This window comes from Manis pentadactyla, chromosome 2 (genome assembly GCF_030020395.1).
Source record: "Manis pentadactyla isolate mManPen7 chromosome 2, mManPen7.hap1, whole genome shotgun sequence".
Lineage (NCBI taxonomy): Eukaryota > Metazoa > Chordata > Mammalia > Pholidota > Manidae > Manis > Manis pentadactyla.
In genome coordinates, this window is record NC_080020.1 from 27,507,419 (window position 1) to 27,530,285 (window position 22,867).

Consider the following 22,867-nt stretch of genomic DNA (forward strand, 5'->3'; position numbering starts at 1 on the left):
TCCTTCCTTCCTTCCTTCATTCTTTCCTTCTTTATGTATGAATACATGTATGCATTTATTTATTCATTCAATCATTCAATTATTATCTATCTATTTATTTATCTAACTTTCTATCTTTCTATGTATCTTTCTCATTAATATACAGTTACTCGAGTAACATTATGTTCACTAGACTCCCCCTTCACGAAGATGCCCCAAGATACCCCTTTGCACTCACTGTCCATGAGCATAGTAAGATAATGTAGCATCACTAATTGTCTTCTCTGTGTTGTACAGTGCTCCCTCTTCACCCCTCCCACATTGTACATGCTAGTCATAATGCGTGCTTTTTTACCCTCTCCCCTTATCCCTACTTTCCAAAATATCCAGTCCAGTCCCTTTCCCTTTCGTAACTGTTAGTCCATTCTTGGGTTTGGTGAGTCTGCTGCTGTTTTGCTCCTTCACGTTTTGCTTTGCTCTTGTCCTCCACAGATTCGTGAAATCATTTCATACTTGTCTTTCACCATCTGGCTTATTTCACTGTGCATAATAACATCTAGCTCCATCCATGTTGTTGCAAATGGTAGGATTTGTTTTCTTTGTAAGGCTGAGTAATATCCTATTGTGTATATGGAACACATCTTCTTTATCCATTCATCTACTGATGAACAATTAGCTCAGCTTCTGTAAAGAGTGCTGTGATAAATGTAGGTTTGCATATGTCTTTTTTACACTGGGCTCCAGCATTAGTTATTTATGTATTCATGTATTTATATATTTATTATTTATTTACATTTGGTTTCATTAGCCTACAATTACATGAGTAACATTGTGTTTACTAGACTCCCCCCGTCACCAAGTTCCCCCCAGATACCGCATTACAGTCACTGTCCATCATCATAATGAGATACTGTAGAATCACTACTTATCTCCTCTCTGTTGTACAGCACTCCCCGTGCCCACCAACATTTTTATTGCTAATCATAATGCCCCTTTATTCCCCACAACCCATATCCATCCATTACCACCCATCCACAGCAGTGACTCTCCCTTTGGTAACTGTCAGCCCTTTCTTGTGTTCTGAGTCTTCTGCTGTTTTGCTCCTTCAGTTTTTCTTTGTTCTTATACTCCACAGAAGAGTGAAGTCATTTCATATATATCTGTAGGCCAGAACCACTACTGTTTACAAAATTATGAAGCTTCCAATGGCTGGGAACTGCGCGCTCGTTGGAGGTGGACTTTGAAAGAGCAGCACTGTTACCTGGAGATTCCATGATGTCACAGTGGTGCCTCTTTCCTAGAGAAAGAATGTGTATGATGAGAGGAGCAGGTTCCCATTTCAGAGCCTGGTGCCCTAGGCAGGTGTGTGATTTTGGTGAGGTGGGCGATGAACACCTTGACAGCATAAGGGAAAATGGAAACCACGTCCAAGGTACTGTGGGTTTCTTTTTATTCCATTGTGTATATGGACCACATCTTCTTTATCCATTCATCTACTGATGGACAATTAGCTCAGCTTCTGTGAAGAGTGCTGTGATAAATGTAGGTTTGCATATGTCTTTTTTATACTGCGCTCCAGCATTAGTTATTTATATATTCATATATTTATATATTTATTATGTATTTACATTTGGTTTCATTAACGTACAATTACATGAGTCACATTATGTTTAGTAGATTCCCCCATCACCAAGTTCCCCCCAGATAGCGCATTACAGTCACTGTCCATCATCATAGTGAGATACTGTAGAATCACTACTTATCTCATCTCTGTTGTACAGCCCTCCCCGTGCCCAGCAACATTTTTATTACTAATCATAATGCCCCCTTTATTCCCCACACCCCATATCCATCCATTACCACTCATCCACAGCAGTCACTCCCCCTTTGGTAACTGTCAGTCCATTCTTGTGTTGTGATTCTTCTGCTGTTTTTCTCCTTCAGTTTTTCTTTGTTCTTATACTCCGCAGAAGAGTGAAGTCATTTCATATATATTTTTAGGCCAGAACCACAAGTGTTTACAAAATTATGAAGCTTCCAATGGCTGGGAACTGCCCACTTGCTGGAGGTGTACTTTGAAAGAGCACCACGTTTGCCTGAATATTCCATGATGTCACAGTGGTGCCTCTTTCCTAGAGATAGAATGTGTATGATGAGAGGAGCAGGTTCCCATTTCAGAGCCTAGTGCCCTGGCCAGATGTGTGATTTTGGTGAGGTGGGCGATAAACACTTTGACAGCATAAGGGAAAATGGAAACCACATCCAAGGTACTGTGGGTTTCCTTTGATTCCATTGTGTATATGTACCACATCTCCTTTATCAGTTCATCTACTGATGGACAATTACCTACGCAATTGTGAATACTGCTGTGATAAACAGAGGGGTGCATAAGTCTTTTTCAAAGCGGGCTGCTGCATTTATTTATTTATTTATTTACTTACTTATATATTTTGGTGTCATTAATCTACAATTACATGAGTAACATTATGTTTACTATACTCCTCCCATCACCAAGTTCCCCCCAGATACCCCATTGCAGTCATTGTCGACCAGCTTAGTAAGATGCCGTAGAATCACCAGTTGTCTTCTCTGGTTGAACAGCTCTCCCCGTGCCCACTACCCATATTATTCACACTAATCATAATGCCCACTTCATCTACACCACCCCTTATCCCTTCATTCCCACCCATATACCCCAGTCCCTTACCGTTTGGTAACTGTTAGTCCATTCTTGGTCCTCTGAGTCTACTTCTGTTTTGCTCCTTCAGTTTTTTCTTTGTTCTTTTTAAAATTTAGTTATCATTAATCTACAATTACATGGAGAACATTAAGTTTACTAGACACCCCCATCACGAAGTTACCCCCACAAACCCCATTGCAGTCACTGTCCATCAGCATAGTAAGATGCTGTGGAATCACTACTTTTCTTCTCTGTGTTGTACAGCCATCCCTGTGCCTTCCCCCACATTATGCATGCTAACAATAATGCCCCCTCTTTTTTCCCTCCTGTTGTTCCTCCAGTCCAAACCATAGTCCCTAGTCCCTTCCCCTTTGGTAACTTTTTGTCCATTCTTCGTTTCTGTGGGTCTCCTGCTGTTTTGCTTTTTCTGTTTTTTCTTTGTTCTTATATTCCACAGATGAGTGTAATCATCTGATACTTTCTCTATGTGCCTTATTTCACTGAGCACAATACCCTCTACCTCCATCTTGTTGTTGTAAATGGTAGGATTTCTTTTCTTCTTACAGCTGAGTAATATTCCATTGTATATATATACTACATCTTCTTTGTCCATTCATCTACAGATAGGCTCTTAGCTTGGCTGTTGTGAGTATTGCTGTGATTGACATTGGTCTGCATTCTTTTTATTTATTTATTAAAGTATCTGTTTATTTGTGTGGTTATCATTAATGGACAATTACATGTGGAAAATTAAGTTTACTAGACTCACCTCATCACCAAGTTCCCCTAAATACCCCATTGCACTCAGTGTCCATCAGCATAGTTAGATGCTGTCAGATCACTACTTCTCTCTGTTGTACAGCCATCCCCGTGCCAACCCACACATTATCCGTGTTACTCATAATGCCCCCTTTCCCTCCACTCCCACCCATCCTCCCCAGCTCCTTCCCTTTCGTACTTGTTAGTCCATTCTTGTGTCCTGTGAGTCTGCTGCTGTTTTGTTCCTTCAGTTTTTCTTTGCTCTTAGAGTCCACATATGAGTGGAATCATGAGGTACTTGTCTTTCTCCACCCAGCTTATTTCACTGAGCTTAATACCGTCTAGCTCCATCCATGTTATTTGCAAATGGTAGGATTTGTTTTCTTCCTATGGCTGAATAATACTCCATTGTGTATATATACCACATCTTCTTTGTCCATTCATCTACAGATAGGCTCTTAGCTTGGCTGTTGTGAATAGTGCTCTGATAAACATAGGTCTGCGCATATCTTTTTTAAAGTGGGCTACCACATTCTTTTTAGTTATTCTTAAATTATTTTTTATTTACATTGTTATAATTAATCAATATTACATGCAGAAAATTAAGTTTACTAGACTCCCCCCATCACCAAGTTCCCCCCATATACACCATTGTAGTCACTGTCCATTATTGGAGTAAGATGCTGTGGAGACACTATTTGCTTCACTGTGTTGTATAGCCTTCCCAGTGCCCCCCACACACATTATACTTGGTAATCATTATATCCCCCTTTTTCCCCCAATCCTTTATCCCTTTATCCCTCCATTTCATGCCATCCACCCCAGTCCCTTTCCCTTTGGTAACTGTTAGTCCATTCTTGGTTTCTTTGAATCAGCTGCTGTTTTGCACCTTCAGTTTTTTGTTTGTTCTTATACTCCACAGATGAGTGAAATCATTTAATATATATATATATATATATATATATATATATATATATATATATATATAAAGTCCAAAACCACTAATGTTTGCTAAGATGATGCTGTTCCCCATGGCTGGGTAGTGCCCGCCCTCTGGGATTGTACTTTGCAAGAGCAGCACTGTTAAGTGGAGATTCCATGACATCACAGAGGTGCCTCTTTCCTAGAGACAGAATGCGTATGGTGAGAGGAGCAGTTTCCTACTTCAGAAGCTGTTCCTCAGCCAGGGTGTGATTTCCATGAGGTGGGCAATGATCATCTTGACAGTATCAGGGTAAATGGAAATCAGATCCAAGGTACTGTGTGTTTCTTTTTATTTTGGTGTCAGTACGAAACAGTTCCATGAGCAACATTATGGTTACTAGACTACTCCCCCATCATCAAGTCCTCACCACATACCCCACAAGTGTCAATGACCATCAGTGCAGTAATATGCTGTAGAATCTCTACCTGTCTTCTCTCTGTTGTACAGCACCCACATTCTGAGAAAGGATTTAGTCATTGGAAGGTAACTTAAAAAATAGCCTTGGGATCTGAAAAATAAAGCATGATCATTTGCTTGTGGATTTTAAGGTTACTCTGTCCTTTCTGTTTGATGATTTATCCATTCTGTGGGCTTGCACAGCCTGGATCACTCAAACTCGAGGCTGACATAAAAATCCCTGAAGTCTAAAGAAGGGCATTTTAAGAAACAAACAAAACACCTGCAGAATGTCCACTGCATGCTAGGCACTACTTTTCTGAATCACCTGCTACCAGCAGTGGGGGCAGGGGGCATTGTTTCATTTAATGCTGGCAGGAACCCTGTGAGGTAAGAGGCATTATCCCTCTTTTGGAGAGGATGTGACTAAGGCCCAGAGAAGCTAAATAACTTGGTCAAGGTCTTGTGCCTGATAAAACATAAAGCAGAGATGTAAATCCTGGCCTGTCTGCCTCCAAAGTCCAAGCTCATAACCACTCTGCCAGTGTTACTCACCAAACCACTTAGTGCACCATGAACTCCACCGCTGACGGAGGAGGCTTTTCAGCTCTGCAGACTCCTCAGCCTCATCTCTGTTCTCTAAAAGCAGGCAGTCCAGCTGCTGAGACCCAGGAATCCATATTTTTAACAAGGTTAATTCTGTTTGCTGAAGTTTGATCGCTAATCTTGCTACAGTGCCTCTGTTCCTGGGGACAAGTGCAAGTCCTGAGGAGATGTGGAGGCTCCTTATAGTCAGTGGGTAAGGCCTAGGGTCAGCTCACAGGGCTGGGACCCCGGGTCCATGACGAGTACCTGGAGACAGTCTCGCCAAAGGCCAGTCAATCACCTGGTGAAGGCCCCTAACCCACCTCCACTTGAGGAAGCTGCAGCCCAGCCAGGAGAGGGATGACGTGAGGGAGGCCGGCAGGAGTGCCATCACGGGCAGTGGCACTCAGTGAGGACTGAGGGGTTGTGTAGCCCAGAACCTCCTCATTTCAAAGACCAGAGAGACTGAGAGCGAAGCTGAGGACTCCCAGCTGGGCAATGGGAGGGCTGGGGTATCAGCCTAACTTCTGTTCTTACTTAAGTCACCACAATGTCCCCAGTATATCCAGCCTACTGCTCAAGTGAAGAAAAGAATATGGCTTTATTACCACCTCTTCCCCTAGAGGGAAAAGAATGAGATCAACATCCAATTTTAATTTGGAGTAAATTTTGAAACTGCCCATATATAATATAGAAATGTCAATTTGTTCCTCCAGGAAACAGCAGGGTTTTTTTCCCTGAGCATAAAAGACCGTCGTTCGGAGGATCTGAGGGAGACTCCGCCCGGGTCTCTGGTCAACAATTTTCTATGTGGCAGTAACCGGCCTGCCTGGCCAAGGCCTCCCATGGAAGAACTACATTCAATTCCACCCACAGGGCGGGGGTGATGCCACACTTCTCAGCACTGGAAATGGAGACAGCTTGGGGAGTGGGCCATGTGACTAGTGTCCCCTCTAGGGCAGCAAAATTCTCCAAGCACCCCATCCCCTCAGTCACTGAAAATGACTGTGTCACTCTGACGTCCGCAGCTATGGCAGCGGCTGCAGGAACATGACTGTGACTGGGGAGTCAGGGCCCGAACCGAGGTCCCCATCAGCCATGGCTCACTGTGCGAACTTAGGCAGCCTACTGGGCTGCCATGCCTAAGCTTAATAGCAAAGGGGAGCTGTGCCCCTAAGGCTGATTTACCACAAAGCTATCTTAAAGAACAAAATGCTTTGAAAGGAAGAAACAAGCCATCTCAGTCACATGCCACCTCCTTGACATTTGCCATACCTGTGAGTAGCCACTGCCAGAGGCAACGTTCACTGACCAAGGATCAGGAGCTGCTGTATATGTGCTATGTCCCCACTTCATAGGCGCAGGAACTGAGGATCCAAAGGGCAAGTAACTTAGCAGATGTCTTCTCTAGTGCAGGAACCTGGAGAACTGGGGATAAAAAAAATTAACTAGGACTCGGCCTCTTCCTGGATGAGCACCACTTGCAGTAAATTTTGTTCCCAGGGAGGATGCCCTGCTGCAATCACAATGCCAAGGGTTTGCTGAGAAGTGGCTATGCTCCCAGCGGCTGTATTCCTAGCCAGAGTTGGTGCCCGCTGAGAGTGACAACAGGTTGTTGGCCTACCGTAACTGACTCCTGAAGTGTGCCCAGTAGGGCGTGGGAAATGGGTTCTGGGCCATTGCTGGGTTTGAAAATGAGGAAGGGTAGTGTGAGCCAAAGGATCTGGTGGTCTCTAGAAGGAGTTGGAAAAGGCAAAGGAACAGATTCTCCCCTGGATCCTCCAGAATCCACAGTACCCTGATTTTAGCCCAGTGAGACCAGAGTCACTTCTGCTGCACAGAACAAAGTTACAGATGAGAAGTTGGTAGTGTTTTAAGCAACCGGTTGAGGTCATTTGTTACAGCAGTAATAGAAAATGAATAGAGCCTTAGTGAATTGGGGTGAGTTGAGGTCGACTTTGAAGTAGAGGGCAGGGCTCCAGATAAGCATATGGGATTAAGGGAGTTGAAGATAGAGCATAAGCAGAGCTGTCCGTAGAACTTTCTGTGGTGAAATGGTCTACATCTGTGCTGTCTAGTATGGCAGCCAGTAGCCACATGTGGCTATTGAGCACTTAACACTTGACTAGTGCAGCTGAGGGACTGACTTTAAATTTTAACTAATTAAAACATTAAACTTAAATAGCTATGCATGTCAACTCTGTTTGACAGCACAGGCATAGAGAGCATTAACTTTGAGAGATTAAGACTCAACTTTGAGCGTGTCAGGCTAGTACTTAGAACTTCTGCACACATTAGATCATTTGGTCTTCTCTTTGAGAGAAGACTGTGATAAAGGCCATGGATAGAAAAAAGAGGCTGCCATGAGGCATAACAAGAGAGGCCAGGGAAGGACTGTAGTGGAGAGAGGAAAGAAATGAGTGTCAAGGGTCAAGTCAGAGGAATTGACAAGCCAGAGAACATAGGGTCTTTTAGAAGTCTGAATGTTTTCCCAAAGATTTGAATGTTATTCTAAACATTTTAATATGTGTATATATTATATATTAATATACTTTTCATTTCTACTTCTGTATGGAAAAGGGAGTGGATGTTACCAAGTGTGGGTTAGAAGATGGTTAACTTCATCAACAGTCACTATTCTGAAGTTCTTCAGATCCCTCAGTACTCTGATCAGTAAAATTTTAAACACTTCTATTACATTATATTTTTGAAATATTTTCCCTACTTCACAAGTACTTGGGAACAAAGGTAGAGATATGCATTTTGCAGATGAGCGAGTGAATTGGTATTCAGAGAAAGGAACTGATTTTCCCAACGTCACAGCTGGTTAGTGGCAGAGGTAAGTCTAAAATTCTCAGTGCCTGTGTCTCTTCAAAGAGATACAGTCCAGGAAAGGTGGGCTCACAAGACCCTTAATGCTGGCCTGAGCCTCCGCTCAGCCCTCTCCTCCCCGTGGAATGAAAGAAAAGGTGTCCTTTACCTTTCGGATGCCATCATGCTTCATTTCAATCACATGGAGGGTGTAGTTGGTCCGGCGGCCTTTCTCATTAAACTGCACGTTTCCTGTCAAGCCTTCAAACCGTACCTGGAAAGCAAAGCCAAGTGTTGAATAATGAACTCAGACATTGTACTTCATTCTTCAAAGACATTTTCTATCCCCTTTTCTCTCTCTACTTCTTCTGGAATACCTATAATTCGTATATTGTTCCTTTTAGATTGGTCACTCAGCTCTCTTAAAATTCTTTCATTCCTGGAGATCCTTTTATCTCTCTCTGCATCAGATTCTCTGCATTCCTGTTCTCTGTTTTCTAGTCCATTAATGGTCTCTTGCATCTCGTCCATTCTGTTTTGAGGTCCTTCCAGAGCTTGTTTTATTTCTGAATTCTCCTTCCTTAGTTCTTGCATATTTCTCTGCAAGTCCATCAGCATGGTTATGACTTTTGTTTTGAATTCTTTTTCAGGAAGACTGGCTAAATCTATCTCCCCAGATTCCTTCTCAGAGGAAGATGTAGCAGATGCCGAAGCTGTCTGGGTTAGTCTTGTCTGGATCATATTTTTTTGCCTTTTCATGTTGACAGGTGCTATTGACTGTCAGCTGGGAGGGCCAAACTTTTCACGTGCTACTGGCCTTTCTTTACTGGGACAACTGCGACCCCTAGTGGCTTGTGTTGGGTAATTGCGTGTAGAGTGGGTCTTTGTGTCTTGCCTGGCCGGAAGGGAGAAATTTCCCTTTCTGTGGGCGGAGTTTGTCTCAGGCTGCTTCTCTGCTTTCGCAGCGCCCGGTGGGGTAATGGATGGGGGGGCTGCTTGACTGTTTACCTCCGTGAGGGGTCTCAGAGCTGTTGCCCAGGTGGTTAGTGCGCCCGGTTTTCCCTGTAATTTCCAGCTGCTGGACTATGACCTGTGTTGTTTCCGTCAAGCTGTTAAGTCCCTATTCCTTTAAGACTTTCAAAAAGCCCCCACTTTTCTTTGTCACAGGGGCATCAGCTTCGGCACCCGCTCAGAGGTCTTGCTGCACTGATTCCCTAGTATCCAGGGCCCCCTGCACACGTACTGTGTCTGCGCTCTGGTGCGGGTGGCTGGGGCTGGGTGTTCGGCAGTCCTGGGCTCCGTCTCCCTCCCGCTCTGCCTATTCTTCTCCCGCCGGGAGCTGGGGGGAGGGGCGCTCGGGTCCCGCCGGGCCGGGGCTTGTATCTTACCTCTTTCACCAGTCGCTGGGTTCTCACTGGTGTAGCTGCAGTCTGGCCACTGTCCTGCGTCTTCTGGTCTCTCTTTTAGGGCTAGTTGTGTTTGTTGTATTTTCAAAAGTATATATGTTTTTGGGAGGAGATTCCCACTGTCCTACTCATGCCGCCATGTTGGCTCCGCCCCCCGGGTCTTGCTTTTTTATCCATTCTATTACTCTGTGTCTTTTGATTGGTGCATTCAGCCCATTAACATTTAGGGTGACTATTGAAAGATATGTACTTATTGCCATTGCAGGCTTTAAATTTGTGGTTACCAAAGGTTCAAGGTTAACCTCTTTAGTATCTTACTGCCTAACTTAGCTCACTTATTGAGCTGTTATATACACTGTCTGGAGATTCTTTTCTTCTCTCCCTTCTTATTCCTCCTCCTCCATTCTTCATATGTTGGGTGTTTTGTGCTGTGCTCTTTCTAGGAGTGCTCCCATCTAGAGCAGTCCCTGTAAGATGTCCTGCAGAGGTGGTTTTTGGGAAGCAAATTCCCTCAGCTTTTGTTTGTCTGGGAATTGTTTAATTCCACCATCATATTTAAATGATAGTCGTGCTGGATACAGTATCCTTGGTTCAAGGCCCTTCTCTTTCATTGCATTAAATATATCATGCCATTCTCTTCTGGCTTGTAGGGTTTCTGTTGAGAAGTCTGATGTTAGCCTGATGGGTTTTCCTTTATAGGTGACCTTTTTCTATCTAGCTGCCTTTAACACTCTTTCCTTGTCCTTGATCTTTGCCATTTTAATTATTATGTGTCTTGGTGTTGTCCTCCTTGGATCCTTTCTGTTGGGAGTTCTGTGTATTTCCGTGGTCTGTTCAATTATTTCCTCCCCCAGTTTGTGGAAGTTTTCAGCAATTATTTCTTCCAAGATACTTTCCATCCCTTTTCCTCTCTCTTCTGCTTCTGATACCCCTATAATACGGATATTGTTCCTTTTCGATTGGTCACACAGTTCTCTTAATATTGTTTCATTCCTGTAGATCCTTTTGTCTCTCTCTGTGTCAGCTTCTATGCGTTCCTGTTCTCTGGTTTCAATTCCATCAATGGCCTCTTGCATCCTATCCCTTCTGCTTATAAACCCTTCCAGAGTTTTTTTCATTTCTGCGATCTCCTTTCTGGCATCTGTGATCTCCTTCCGGACTTCATCCCATGTCTCTTGCGTATTTCTCTGCATCTCTGTCAGCATGTTTATGATTTTTATTTTGAATTCTTTGTCAGGAAGACTGGTTAGGTCTGTCTCCTTCTCTGGTGTTGTCTCTGTGATCTTTGTCTGCCTTTAGTTTTGCCTTTTCATTGTGATAGGAATAGTTTGCAGAGCTGGAACGAGTGACAGCTGGAAGAACTTCCCTTCTTGTTGGTTTGTGGCCCTCCTCTCCTGGGAGAACAGCGACCTCTAGTGGCTTGTGCTGGGTAGCTGCACGCAGACAGGGCTTCTGCTTCCTGCCCGGCTGTTACAGAGTTTATCTCCGCTGTTGCTGTGGGCGTTGCATGGCTCGGGCTGCTGCTCCAAAGTGGTGGAGTCCCGTTGGAGGGTGAGCGTCCGTGAGGCTTTTTATCTCCATAAGGGGCCTCCGTGCTCCCTGCAGCCCAGGGGATTACGGTGCCCAGAGATCCCTGGATTCCCTACCTCTGGATTAAGTGTCCCGCCCTGCCCCTTTAAGACTTCCAAAAAGCACCTGCGAAAACAAAAGAACGACCACAAAAAAAGAAAAAAAAATTTTTTAATTAAAAAAATAAAATAAATACAATAAAAAATGGCCGCTCATTTGTCTTTTGTTCTCCGGCGCCAGCCTCCAATACCCGCTCGCTGGTCTTGCTGCCCTGTTTCCCTAGTATTGGGTTCCCTGTCCTTTTAAGACTTCCAAAAAGCGCTTGCCAAAACAAAACAGCAAAAAAAAAAAAATTGGCCGCTCACTTTTCTTTTGTTCTCCGGCGCCAGCCTCCAATACCCGCTCGCTGGTCTTGCTGCCCTGTTTCCCTAGTATTGGGTTCCCTGTCCTTTTAAGACTTCCAAAAAGTGCTCGCCAAAGCAAACAGCAAAAAAAAAAAAAAAAAAATGGCCGCTCGCTTTTCTTATGTACTCCGTCGCCAGGCCTCCGGTACCCTCTCACCATTCTTGCTGCCCTGTTTCCCTAGTATCCAGGGCCTCCCGCATGCACTGAGTCTGCGCTGTGGTCTGGATGGCTGGGGCTGGGTGTTCAGCAGTCCTGGGATCCGTCTCCCTCCCGCTCTGCCTACTCTTCTCCCAACGGGAGCTGGGGGGAGGGGCGCTCGGGTCCCGCCAGGCCGGGGCTTGCATCTTACCCCCTTTACGAGGCACTGGGTTCTTGCAGGTGTGGATGTGGTCTGGGTGTTTTCCTGTGTCCTCTGGTCTTTATTCTAGGAAGAGTTGTCTTTGTTATATTTTCATAGATATATGTGGTTTTGGGAGGAGATTTCCGCTGCTCTACTCACGCCGCCATCTTGGTTCCACCTATAGAATTATTCTTAAACACAGTTGAAAACAGTTGCTGTCTCTCCATTCTCCTCATTGTCCCTGGTAATGAAGGGGAGTGAGCAGGAGATCCGGGTATTTCCATGTCACCCAGACAGCAAGGAGCCCAGCTGGACTTGGATGCCAGCTCTCCTGCCTCCTGGTTCAGAGCCCTTCCTGCTGCCCACTTTGCCTTCCAGGCTTCATCACTGTCATGTTGGCATCAGAATATTGCTCCCCGGACATCATTTAGATGGGAGAAAACAGGGAGTTGGGAGGGTTGTGAAGCTGAGGGCAAGTCTCTGGGATCTTTTGAAACCAGTCTCACATTACAAACAAAATCTGTCTCAACTGCGGAGTGTGGAAGAGCATTTACAATAAGCCAGAAGGCGGGCGGGGGTTACCTCTCTGGCAATCATTGCCAAGCTGTCTGGTGTCTGCTCTTGCTGCCTAGTGATTGGGGCTGCCTTACATAGAGATGGGAAAGGCAGGAAGGGCTGCTGGAGGACCCCATCGCATGTTCCTCCTGTGGACACAGGGCTGCCACTTAGCTTCATTTCAAAGGACAGAACTATGTAGTCTCCATGTAAAGGCAGTTCATCTTAGCTGAGGACAGCTGGTGATGTTCCTTCTTGTCTCTTCAGGTTGTGAAAATTGCTAGAGCTTTGCACATGTGGTTGTAAGACAAGTGGGAATAGTTGTACATTTCACTCTGCATTTTTCCCTCATTCATAAATGCTCCTGTCCTCCCCTAGGATGTAGTCTTAAAAGTAAAGCTGGTCTTATCTTGGCAGTTCCATTGCACGGGGAGGGCAGGTCCTGCAGGGCATCTGCACTGAAATATCGGGGTACTATTGCTTTGCCAGTGCTCCTGATACATGGACATTGCTTTATGGTGAGCACTGCCCTCTTGGCCCAGCCCCTTTGGAAATACAGGCTTTCCATCAGGAGGCACCAGAGGCATCACAGGGTGCTACCCATCAGCCAGTTTGCTGCTCATAGCCTGGGCTCAAAGTCCTTCTAGAGACTTCTGGGGACTTCAGGAGATTTCTAGGAGTTCTGAGAGTACTAAAGCAAAAGGCAAGCCTCCAAAATCGTCTAACCCAGGGATGCTAAACATACGGCCCACGTGTACCACTGCCTCATCCTGCTTCCACAGCAGACATATCGCTAATTGAATATTTATATTCTTTTCTATTGAATCTGGATTCAGGCTAAGAATCCTTTGCATAGATAATTGATTGGAGTGAGCATGGCCATTTTCTATCCCTGCCCTTGACTGTTCTTAAGTGCAAACAAAATTGATTGCAGTGCTGAGAAGCAATAAAATAGGATCAGAAGTACTTAGGAATTTTCAGGGTCCCCACATGAAATGTGCAAGGAGCAAAGGTGATGAAGAAATCCAGAAAATCAGGGAAAGCAGGCAGTCTCCAGGAGGCTGCTGAAATGGTTCGTTTTCATCCCTGTGCATCTCAAGTCTCCTTTCCAAATACAGAAAAGCTTCCCTTTTTTAGCATAATCTCTAAGCAGGAAATGGAGCTTTCATGCTATTAGAAATTACTAGACCATACTATTGGGTTTTTTTGTTTTTCTCTTGTTGCCTTAATTCCTACATGAACACTTATATACACAGAGCCACAAACACAATGCAGTGATTGTCCAAACTTGAAGCATGATCTACCTTTTCTTTTCAATAGCTGTATCACACCAAAACTGATGTCAAAATCCCCTACGATGCTACCCTAGGATGGGCAGCCATTGCTGGCCTCACCTGCTGCAGAGCTATCTGGGTATCTATCCCCTGGCCCCAGGGCACAGCTGGTTTAGCAAGGCAGTCCCCAGCATTCCCCCAGCAGGATATATCCATTCTCTGCCTCCGCAGGCTCTGGAAAGCCTCAGCCATTACCTTCACCCCATCGTAGGTAAACGTAGAGGTGTACTGGTGGGAGGGATGGAGACAGGTGTCAGAGAGAGGTGACAGGCAGGTGGGAGCTGTGTCTGGGAATGTGCTTCAGGTGATCAGAATGCCTGCAGGGGGCCAGGGACTGGGAGTGGGGGTAGGGGTGCAGCGGTGAACTGGGCAGTGCTTCCCCCTAGATGGGGGCTGCTGTTCCACTTTGTTGGCTAGTACTGCCCTCCTGAACTTTGAGTTCAATGCTGCCAGTTGTGACTTTCAAATAGAAGCCAGAATTCTAGATTTTGTGTGCAATCTTGTAATTTAAAAATGTTGGTTTAATTAGAAGTAGAATGCATATATTAAATACAGTACATCCACAGCTTTGATACAGTCCATGGAAAAATAGTGCATTTTCTCTTGTGTTACAGTCACCACTTAGGAGCCAAGAGGAGCTGTTTATTCTACCATCCCTTGTGACAGTAAAAGAAAACAACCCATGAAGGGTAAGCTCTTAATTATTTCCACATATGGCTTGACCAAGTGGCAGGTTTATAGTCTGCAGACTTTCCTCTTGTGCTTATTCATGATAACTCTTAACTTTTCCCATCTTGCCTAGAAGGTAGCTGAGATGTTGATGAAACATAACCAGAATAACGAATCAGGACAATATTTCCTGGCTTTGGAACTCATGTTATGCCTAATGTCTAGCTTGTTTTCTTCATATTCTAAGTTCACAATAGAGAGTTGTACAATGAATGTATGATAATTTTTCTAGTTTTTAAGTTGGATTACCTCACTTAGTAAAAGAATGTATGTTACATGTTATTTTTTAAATCTCCAGTCTTTTGGTAGTTGGGTGGGGTATTCACATATTAATAAACTGCTATGTGATTTGCTCATTGCTTTCAGTTACATTTGTGATTTTGTTTGCTTAAGCTCATGGTGAAATAAGTCTTCATTGTTGGATGGCTAAATCAGTTCAGCAAAAGCAGGATGAGAAGCATCTCAGTTTCATGGTTTGCCATTCACAAAAAGAAATTGACCAACTGGCCAGAGAAAGTTGCCAAGGATTCAATTTGCCCCAGATAAACAAATTTGGCCTCAGAATCCTTCTCAACTCAGTGTTCCACACCGCCATTGCCAAACTGTTGGATTTGACATGGGGAAGAGAAATTACCTGCTATCCTTATTCAAAAACATTATCAAACAGCAAACAAAATAGATTTTGGCTGCAGAGTTTAGAGCTGTATTCCTAGGAAGTGAGAGGCAGATAACCTGCCTCATAATTGGGGGCTAACCCTCTGAGGCATAGACGTGCTAGACATTGCTTAGATTTCCCAGATTCTTACCTGGGTACATGTTGGACCAGAATAAGGACTATCTCTGTGCACAACTCAAGATCAATCCACAAATAAATGAATGCAAATAGCATCCCCCTGCAGTTGTGTAACATGGTGTCCCTGCCTACAATAGAGGTTTCACTTTCCGGCTCCCCTTGTAGCTAGCTGGGGCTCAGTTTCTAAGATGTGGACAGTAGCATGTGAGAAGAAGATAAGCATGTGACTACTGAAAAGAGTTCTTAAAAGAATCAGTTGTGGAGGGCGGAGCCAAATGGCGGCTTGAGTAGAGCAGCAGAAATCTCCTCCCAAAACCACATGTATTTTTGAAAATAAAACAAAGACAACTCTTCCTAAAAGAGAGACCAGAAGACACAGGACAACAGCCAGACCACATCCATACTTGCAAGAACCCAGCGCCTCGCGAAGGGGTTAAGATACAAGCCCCGGCCCAGCGGGACCCAAGCGCCCCACACTCCAGCTCCTGGCGGAAGGAGAGGAGTCGGAGTGAGGAGGGAGAGGGAGCCCAGGACTCCTAGATAGCCAGCCCTAGCCATCCACACCAGAGTTCAGACACATTGCATGCGTGGGGTGCTGGAAAATAGGGAAACAGGACAGTAAGACATGTGAGCAGGTCTCTGCAGCTGGTGCACCCAGGAAAAAGAAAAGTGAGTGCTTTTTGGAAGTCTTAAACAGACAGAAGACCCCACCGCCAGATGGAAGTATCCTGGGACACTTAGTCCAGCCATAGGGAATCTGGAGAACTCTGGGCACTCTAACCCCCTGGGCAGCAGGGAGCACAGAGGCCCCTCACAGAGATAAATAACTTCCCAGCCATTCCCCCTCCAACGCGGCTCCACCATATCGGAGAAGCAGCCCAAGGCAGGCCACGCACACAGCAACAGCGGAGATAAACTCCATAGCAGCCGGGCAAGAATCAGAAGACCTTTCTGCGCACAGCTTCCCAGCACAAGCCACTACAGGTCGCTGTTCTCCCAGGAGAGGAAGGCCACAAACCAACAAGAAGGGAAGTTCTTCCAGCCGTCACTCGTCCCAGCTCTGCAAACTATCTCTATCACCATGAAAAGGCAAAATTACAGGCATACAAAGATAACAGAGACAATACCAGAGAAGGAGAGAGACCTAACCAGTCTTCCTGAAAAAGAATTCAAAATAAAAATCATAAATATGCTGACGGAGATGCAGAGAAATATACAAGAACTAAGAGATGAAGTCTGGAAGGAGATTACAGATGCCAGGAAGGAGATTACAGAAGTGAAACAAACTCTGGAAGGATTTATAAGCAGAATGGATAAGATGCAAGAGGCCATTGATGGAATAGAAACCAGAGAACAGGAACGAATAGAAGCTGACACAGAGAGAGATAAAAGGATCTCCAGGAATGAAACAATATTAAGAGAACTGTGTGACCAATCCAAAAGGAACAATATCCGTATTATAGGGGTACCAGAAGAAGAAGACAGAGAAAAAGGGACAGAAAGTGTCTTTGAAGAAATAATTGCTGAAAACTTCCCTAAACTGGGGGAGGAAATAATCAAACAGACCACGGAAATACACAGAACTCCCAACAGAAAGGATCCAAGGAGGACAACACCAAGACACATAATAATTAGAATGGCTAAGATAAAAGACAAGAAAGAGTTTTAAAGGCAGCTAGAGAGAAAAAGGTCACCTATAAAGGAAAACCCATCAGGCTATCGTCAGACTTCTCAACAGAAACATTACAGGCCAGAAGAGAATGGCATGATATATTTAATGCAATGAAAGAGAAGGGCCTTGAAGCAAGGATACTGTATCCAGCACGATTATCATTTAAATATGACGGAGGGATTAAACAATTCCCAGACAAGCAAAAGTTGAGGGAATTTGCTTCCCACAAACCACCTCTACAGGGTACTTTAGAGGGACTGTTCTAGACGGGAACACTCCTAAGACTAAACAGATGTCACCAGAGAAAATAAAATCACAGCAAAGAAAGAAGACCAACCAAATATTAAAGGCAAAAAATAAAATCAACTACTCACGAAAAGCAGTTAAAGGAAACACAAAAGAGCACAGAATAAAACAACCAACATACAAAGAATGGAGGAGAAGGAATAAGAAGGGAGAGAAGAAAAGAATCTACAGACAGTGTATATAACAGCTCAATAAGTGAGCTAAGTTAGGCAGTAAGATACTAAAGAAGCTAACCTTGAATGTTTGGTTACCACAAATCTTAAGCCTGCAATGGCAATAAGTACATATCTTTCAATAGTCACCCTAACTGTAAATGGACTGAATGCACCAATCAAAAGACACAGCATAACAGAATGGAAAAAAAGCAGGACCCATCTATATGCTGCTCACAAGAAACTCACCTCAAACCAAAAGACATGCACAGACTAAAAGTCAAGGGATGGAAAAACATATTTCAGGCAAACAATAGAGAGAAGAAAGCAGGGCTTGCAGTACTAGTATCAGACAAAATAGACTTCAAAACAAAGAAAGTAACAAGAGATAAAGAAGGACATTACATAATGATGAAGGGCTCAGTCCAACAAGAGGATATAACCATTCTAAATATATATGCACCCAACACAGGAGCACCAGCATATGTGAAACAAATACTAACAGAACTAAAGGGGGAAGTAGAATGCAATGCATTCATTTTAGGAGACTTCAACATGCCACTCACCCCAAAGGATAGATCCAGTGGGCAGAAAATAAGTAAGGACATGGAGGCACTGAACAACACACTAGAACAGATGGACGTAATAGACACCTATAGAACTCTACATCCAAAAGAAACAGGATATACATTCTTTTCAAGTGCACATGAACATTCTCCAGAATAGACCACATCCTAGCTCCCATAAAGAGCTTCAGTAAATTCCAAAAGATTGAAATTCTACCAACCAACTTTTCAGACCACAAAGGTATAAAACTAGAAATAAATTCTACAAAGAAAACAAAAAGGCTCACAAACACATGGAGGCTTAAGAACGTGGTCCTAAATAATCAATGGATCAACGAACAAATTAAAATAGACATCAAAGAATATATGGAAACAAATGACAACAACAACACAAAAACCCAACTTCTGTGGGACGCAGCGAAAGTAGTCTTAAGAGGAAAGTATATAGCGATCCAGGCACACTTAAAGGAAGAACAATCCCAAATGAATATTCTAACATCACAATTATCGAAATGGAAAAGAAGAACAAATGAGGCGTAAAGTCAGCAGAAGGAGGGACATAATAAAGATCAGAGAAAAAATAAACAAAATTGTGAAGAATAAAACAATAGAAAAAAATCAATGAAACCAAGAGGTGATTCTTTGAGAAGATAAACAAAATAGATAAGCCTCTAGCCAAACTTATTAAGAGAAAAAGAGAATCAGCACACATCAACAGAATCAGAAATGAGAATGAAAAAATCATGAGAGACTCCACAGTAACACAAAGAACTATTAAAGACTACTATGAAAACCTAAATGCTAAAAAGCTAGAAAACCTAGAAGAAATGGACAACTTCCTAGAAAAATACAACCTTCCAAGACTGACCAAGGAAGAAACACAAAAGTTAAACCAATTACGAGCAAAGAAATTGAAATGATAATCAAAAAACTATGCAAGAAAAAAAACCCCCCGGCCAGACGGATTTACCTTGGAATTTTATCAGACATACAGAGAAGACATAATACCTATTCTCCTTAAAGTTTTCCATTAAATAGAAGAGTAGGAAATACTCCCAAACTCATTCTATGAAGCCAACATCACCCTAATACCAAAACCAGGAAAAGACCCCACCAAAAAAGGAAATTACAGACCAATATCCCTGATGAATGTAGATGCAAAAATACTCAATAAAATATTAGCAAACTGAATTCAAAAATATATCAAAAGGATCATACACCATGACCAAATGGGATTCATCCCAGGGATGCAAGTATGGTACAACATTCGAAAATCCATCAACATCATCCACCACATCAACAAAAAGAAGAACAAAAAACGCAGGATCATCTCCAGAGATGCTGAAAAAGCATTTGACAAAATTCAACATCCATTCATGATAAAAACTCTCAGCAAAATGGGAATAGAGGGCAAGTACCTCAACATAATAAAGGCCATATATGATAAACCCACAGCCAACATCATACTGAAAAGTGAGAAGCTGAAAGCTTTTCCTCTGAGATCGGGAAAAAGACAGGGATTCCCACTCTCCCCACTGTTAATTTAACATAGTACTGGAGGTCCTAGCCACTGCAATTAGACAAAACAAAGAAATACAAGGAATCCAGATTGGTAAAGAAGTTAAACTGTCACTATTTGCAGATGACATGATATTGTACATAAAAAACCCTAAAGACTCCACCCCAAAACTACTAGAACTGATATAGGAATACAGCAAAGTTGCAGGATACAAAATTAACACACAGAAATCTGTGGCTTTCCTATACACTAACAATGAACCAATAGAAGTAGAAATCAGGAAAACAACTCCATTCACAATTGCATCCAAAAGAATAAAATACCTAGGAATAAACCTAACCAAAGAAGTGAAAGACCTATACCCTGAAAACTAAAAGACACTCTTAAGAGAAATTAAAGCGGACACTAACAAATGGAAACTTATCCCATGCTCTTGGCTACGAAGAATCAATATCGTCAAAATGGCCATCCTGCCCAAAGCAATATACAGATTTGATGCAATCCCTATCAAATTACCAGCAACATTCTTCAACGAACTGGAACAAATAGTTCAAAAATTCATCTGGAACCACCAAAGACCCTGAATAGCCAAAGCAATCCTGAGAAAGAAGAATAAAGTCGGGGGGATCTCACTTCCCATCTTCAAGCTCTACTACAAAGCCACAGTAATCAAGACAATTTGGTACTGGCACAAGAACAGAGCCACAGACCAGTGGAGTATATTAGAGACTCCAGACATTAACCCAAACATATATTGTCAATTAATATTTGATAAAGGAGCCATGGACATACAATGGGGAAATGACAGTCTCTTCAACAGATGGTGCTGTCAAAACTGGACAGCTACATGTAAGAGAATGAAACTGGACCACTGTGTAACCCACAAAATTAAATTCGAAATGGATCAAACACCTGAATGTAAGTCATGAAACCATAAAACTCTTAGAAAAAAACAGGTGAAAATCTCTTAGACATAAACATGAGTGACCTCTTTTTGAACATATCTCCCTGGGCAAGGAAAACAACAGCAAAAATGAACAAGTGGGACTATATTAAGCTGAAAAGCTTCTGTACAGCAAAAGACACCATCAATAGAACAAAAAGGTACCCTACAGTATGGGAGAATATATTTGTAAATGACAGATCCGATAAAGGCTTGACATCCAAAATATATAAAGAGCTCACACACCTCAACAAACTAAAATCAAATAATCCTACTAAAAAATGGGCAGAGGAACTGAACAGACAGTTCTCGAAAAAAGAATTTCAGATGGCCAACAGACACATGAAATGATGCTCCACATCGCTAATTATCAGAGAAATGCAAATTAAAACCACAATGAGATATCACCTCACAACAGTAAGGATGGCTACTATCCAAAAGACAAACAACAACAAATGTTGGTGAGGCTGTGGAGAAAGGGGAACCCTCCTACACTGCTGGTGGGACTGTAAATTAGTTCAACCATTGTGGAAAGTAGTATGGAGGTTTCTCAAAATGCTCAAAATGGACTTACCATTTGACCCAGGAATTCCACTCCTAGGAATTTACCCTGAGAATGCAGCACTCCAGTCTGAAAAAGATAGATGCACCCCTATGTTTATCGCAGCACTATTTACAATAGCCAAGAATTGGAAGCAACCTAAGTGTCCATCAGTAGATGAATGGATAAAGAAGAAGTGGTACATATACAAAATGGAATATTATTCAGCCATAAGATGAAAACAAATTCTACCATTTGGAACAACATGGATGGAGCTAGAGGGTATTATGCTCAGTGAAATATGCCAAGCAGAGAAAGAGATATACCAAATGATTTCACTCATCTGTGGGTATAAGAACAAAGGAAAAACTGAAGGAACAAGACAGCAGCAGAATCACAGAACCCAAGAATGGACTAATACGTACCAAAGGGAAAGGGACTGGGGAGGATAGGCGGGTAGGGAGGGATAAGGGGTGGAAGAAGAAAGGGGATATTATTATTAGCATGCATAATGTGGGGAGTGGGAGGAAGGGGAGGGCTGGGCAACACAGAGAAGACAAGTAGTGATTCTACAACATTTTGCTATGCTGATGGACAGTGACTGTAATGGGGTTTGTGGGGGGGACTTGGTATAGGGGAGAGCCTAGTAAACCTAATATTCTTCATGTAATTGTAGATTAATGATAACAAAAAAAAGAGAAAGAAAAGTGGGATTACTCCCTGATAGGATAAAAATAACTGCAAATCAACGAGTAATGCATGCTTTACATATCCTTAATTTTCATCTTTTAAAGGGTGTCGGATGATCAGCTATGGAAGTACATTTTTCTGATAATATTCCTTCCTCTTAAAAAAAAAGCAGTTCCTGTGTGGTGATCTACAATATGTTCTTTACAATGGTATAAAGGTCATATTAACGTGTGGGCAAAAGGTTTGTTTGTGTTTATACAGAGGATCAAAGCCTAATTTGGCTACACAGAAAATGAATTACGATACAATATGAAGAAGAACTTCCAATATCAACATCCTCTGGAAGAGTCATTCCAGAAGATGATCATCAAAAAACTTCAACAAAGATCCTGGCACTGCTGCAGTTGTAGCTGCAGTCATCCCACCGGTTCCTGGACTTTCCATTGGAATGAAGAAGGAGATATCTAAGCTGGCCTGTGCATACAGTAAAATAACAAATTTGACTGGATCTATACTGTCAGAACTCTTCGAAGAATTAGGAGAAGTGCAAGTTGCAGTGCTCCAAAATCATGCGACTATAGACTATCTACTGTTAAAAGAACATATGGGATGTGAACAGTTCCCAGGAATGTGTTGTTTTAACTTGTCTGATTTTTCTCAAACTACTCAAATTCAGTTAGACAATATCCATCATATCACTGATAAGTTTTCACAAATGCCTAGGGTACCTAACTGGTTTTCCTGGTTTCACTGGATATGGCTGGTAATTGTAGGTCTGCTTTTGTTATGTAGCTGTATTCCTATTACGTTAATGTGTGTGCGCAATTTAATTAGTAGTTTAAAACCTATACATGCTTATGTTACTCTACAAGAAGATATGTCAAAGAAATAATCAATCTTCCCATGTTTTCTTCCATCTGCTACTTCTGTAGCTTTTCTTCTTCCTTCCTATTTACAACCCTTTAGTAGAATTCATGCCTCATATAGAAAATTACCGAGTATCATAATTCTTCCAAGTGGTAAAGATACCTCAAGACAAATGCTGGGCATAGAAGCCACAGGGCATAAATCTGCAAAGAAGTAGAAAGCTAACCTTTTCAAACAATACTGCTTCTCTCCCACTTACCAACTTTACATTTCCCTGTATGGCCC

At 42.8% G+C, this 22,867-nt stretch overlaps 1 protein-coding gene across 1 annotated transcript in view; it reads right to left on the reverse strand.

Annotated features, from left to right (window-relative positions):
• Window positions 1-6,074: 6,074 nt before the first annotated feature.
• Window positions 6,075-22,867, reverse strand: part of LOC118923676 (glutamate receptor 1-like) — a 58,716-nt gene continuing 41,923 nt past the window's right edge. Inside the window, exons 5-6 of the mRNA XM_057490984.1 lie at window positions 8,365-8,469; window positions 6,075-6,812 (exon numbers count right to left, since the gene is read on the reverse strand). Of these exons, the coding sequence (XP_057346967.1) occupies window positions 6,792-6,812; window positions 8,365-8,469 (126 nt within the window). The 3' untranslated portion in view covers window positions 6,075-6,791. The remainder of the gene's footprint in view (window positions 6,813-8,364; window positions 8,470-22,867) is intronic.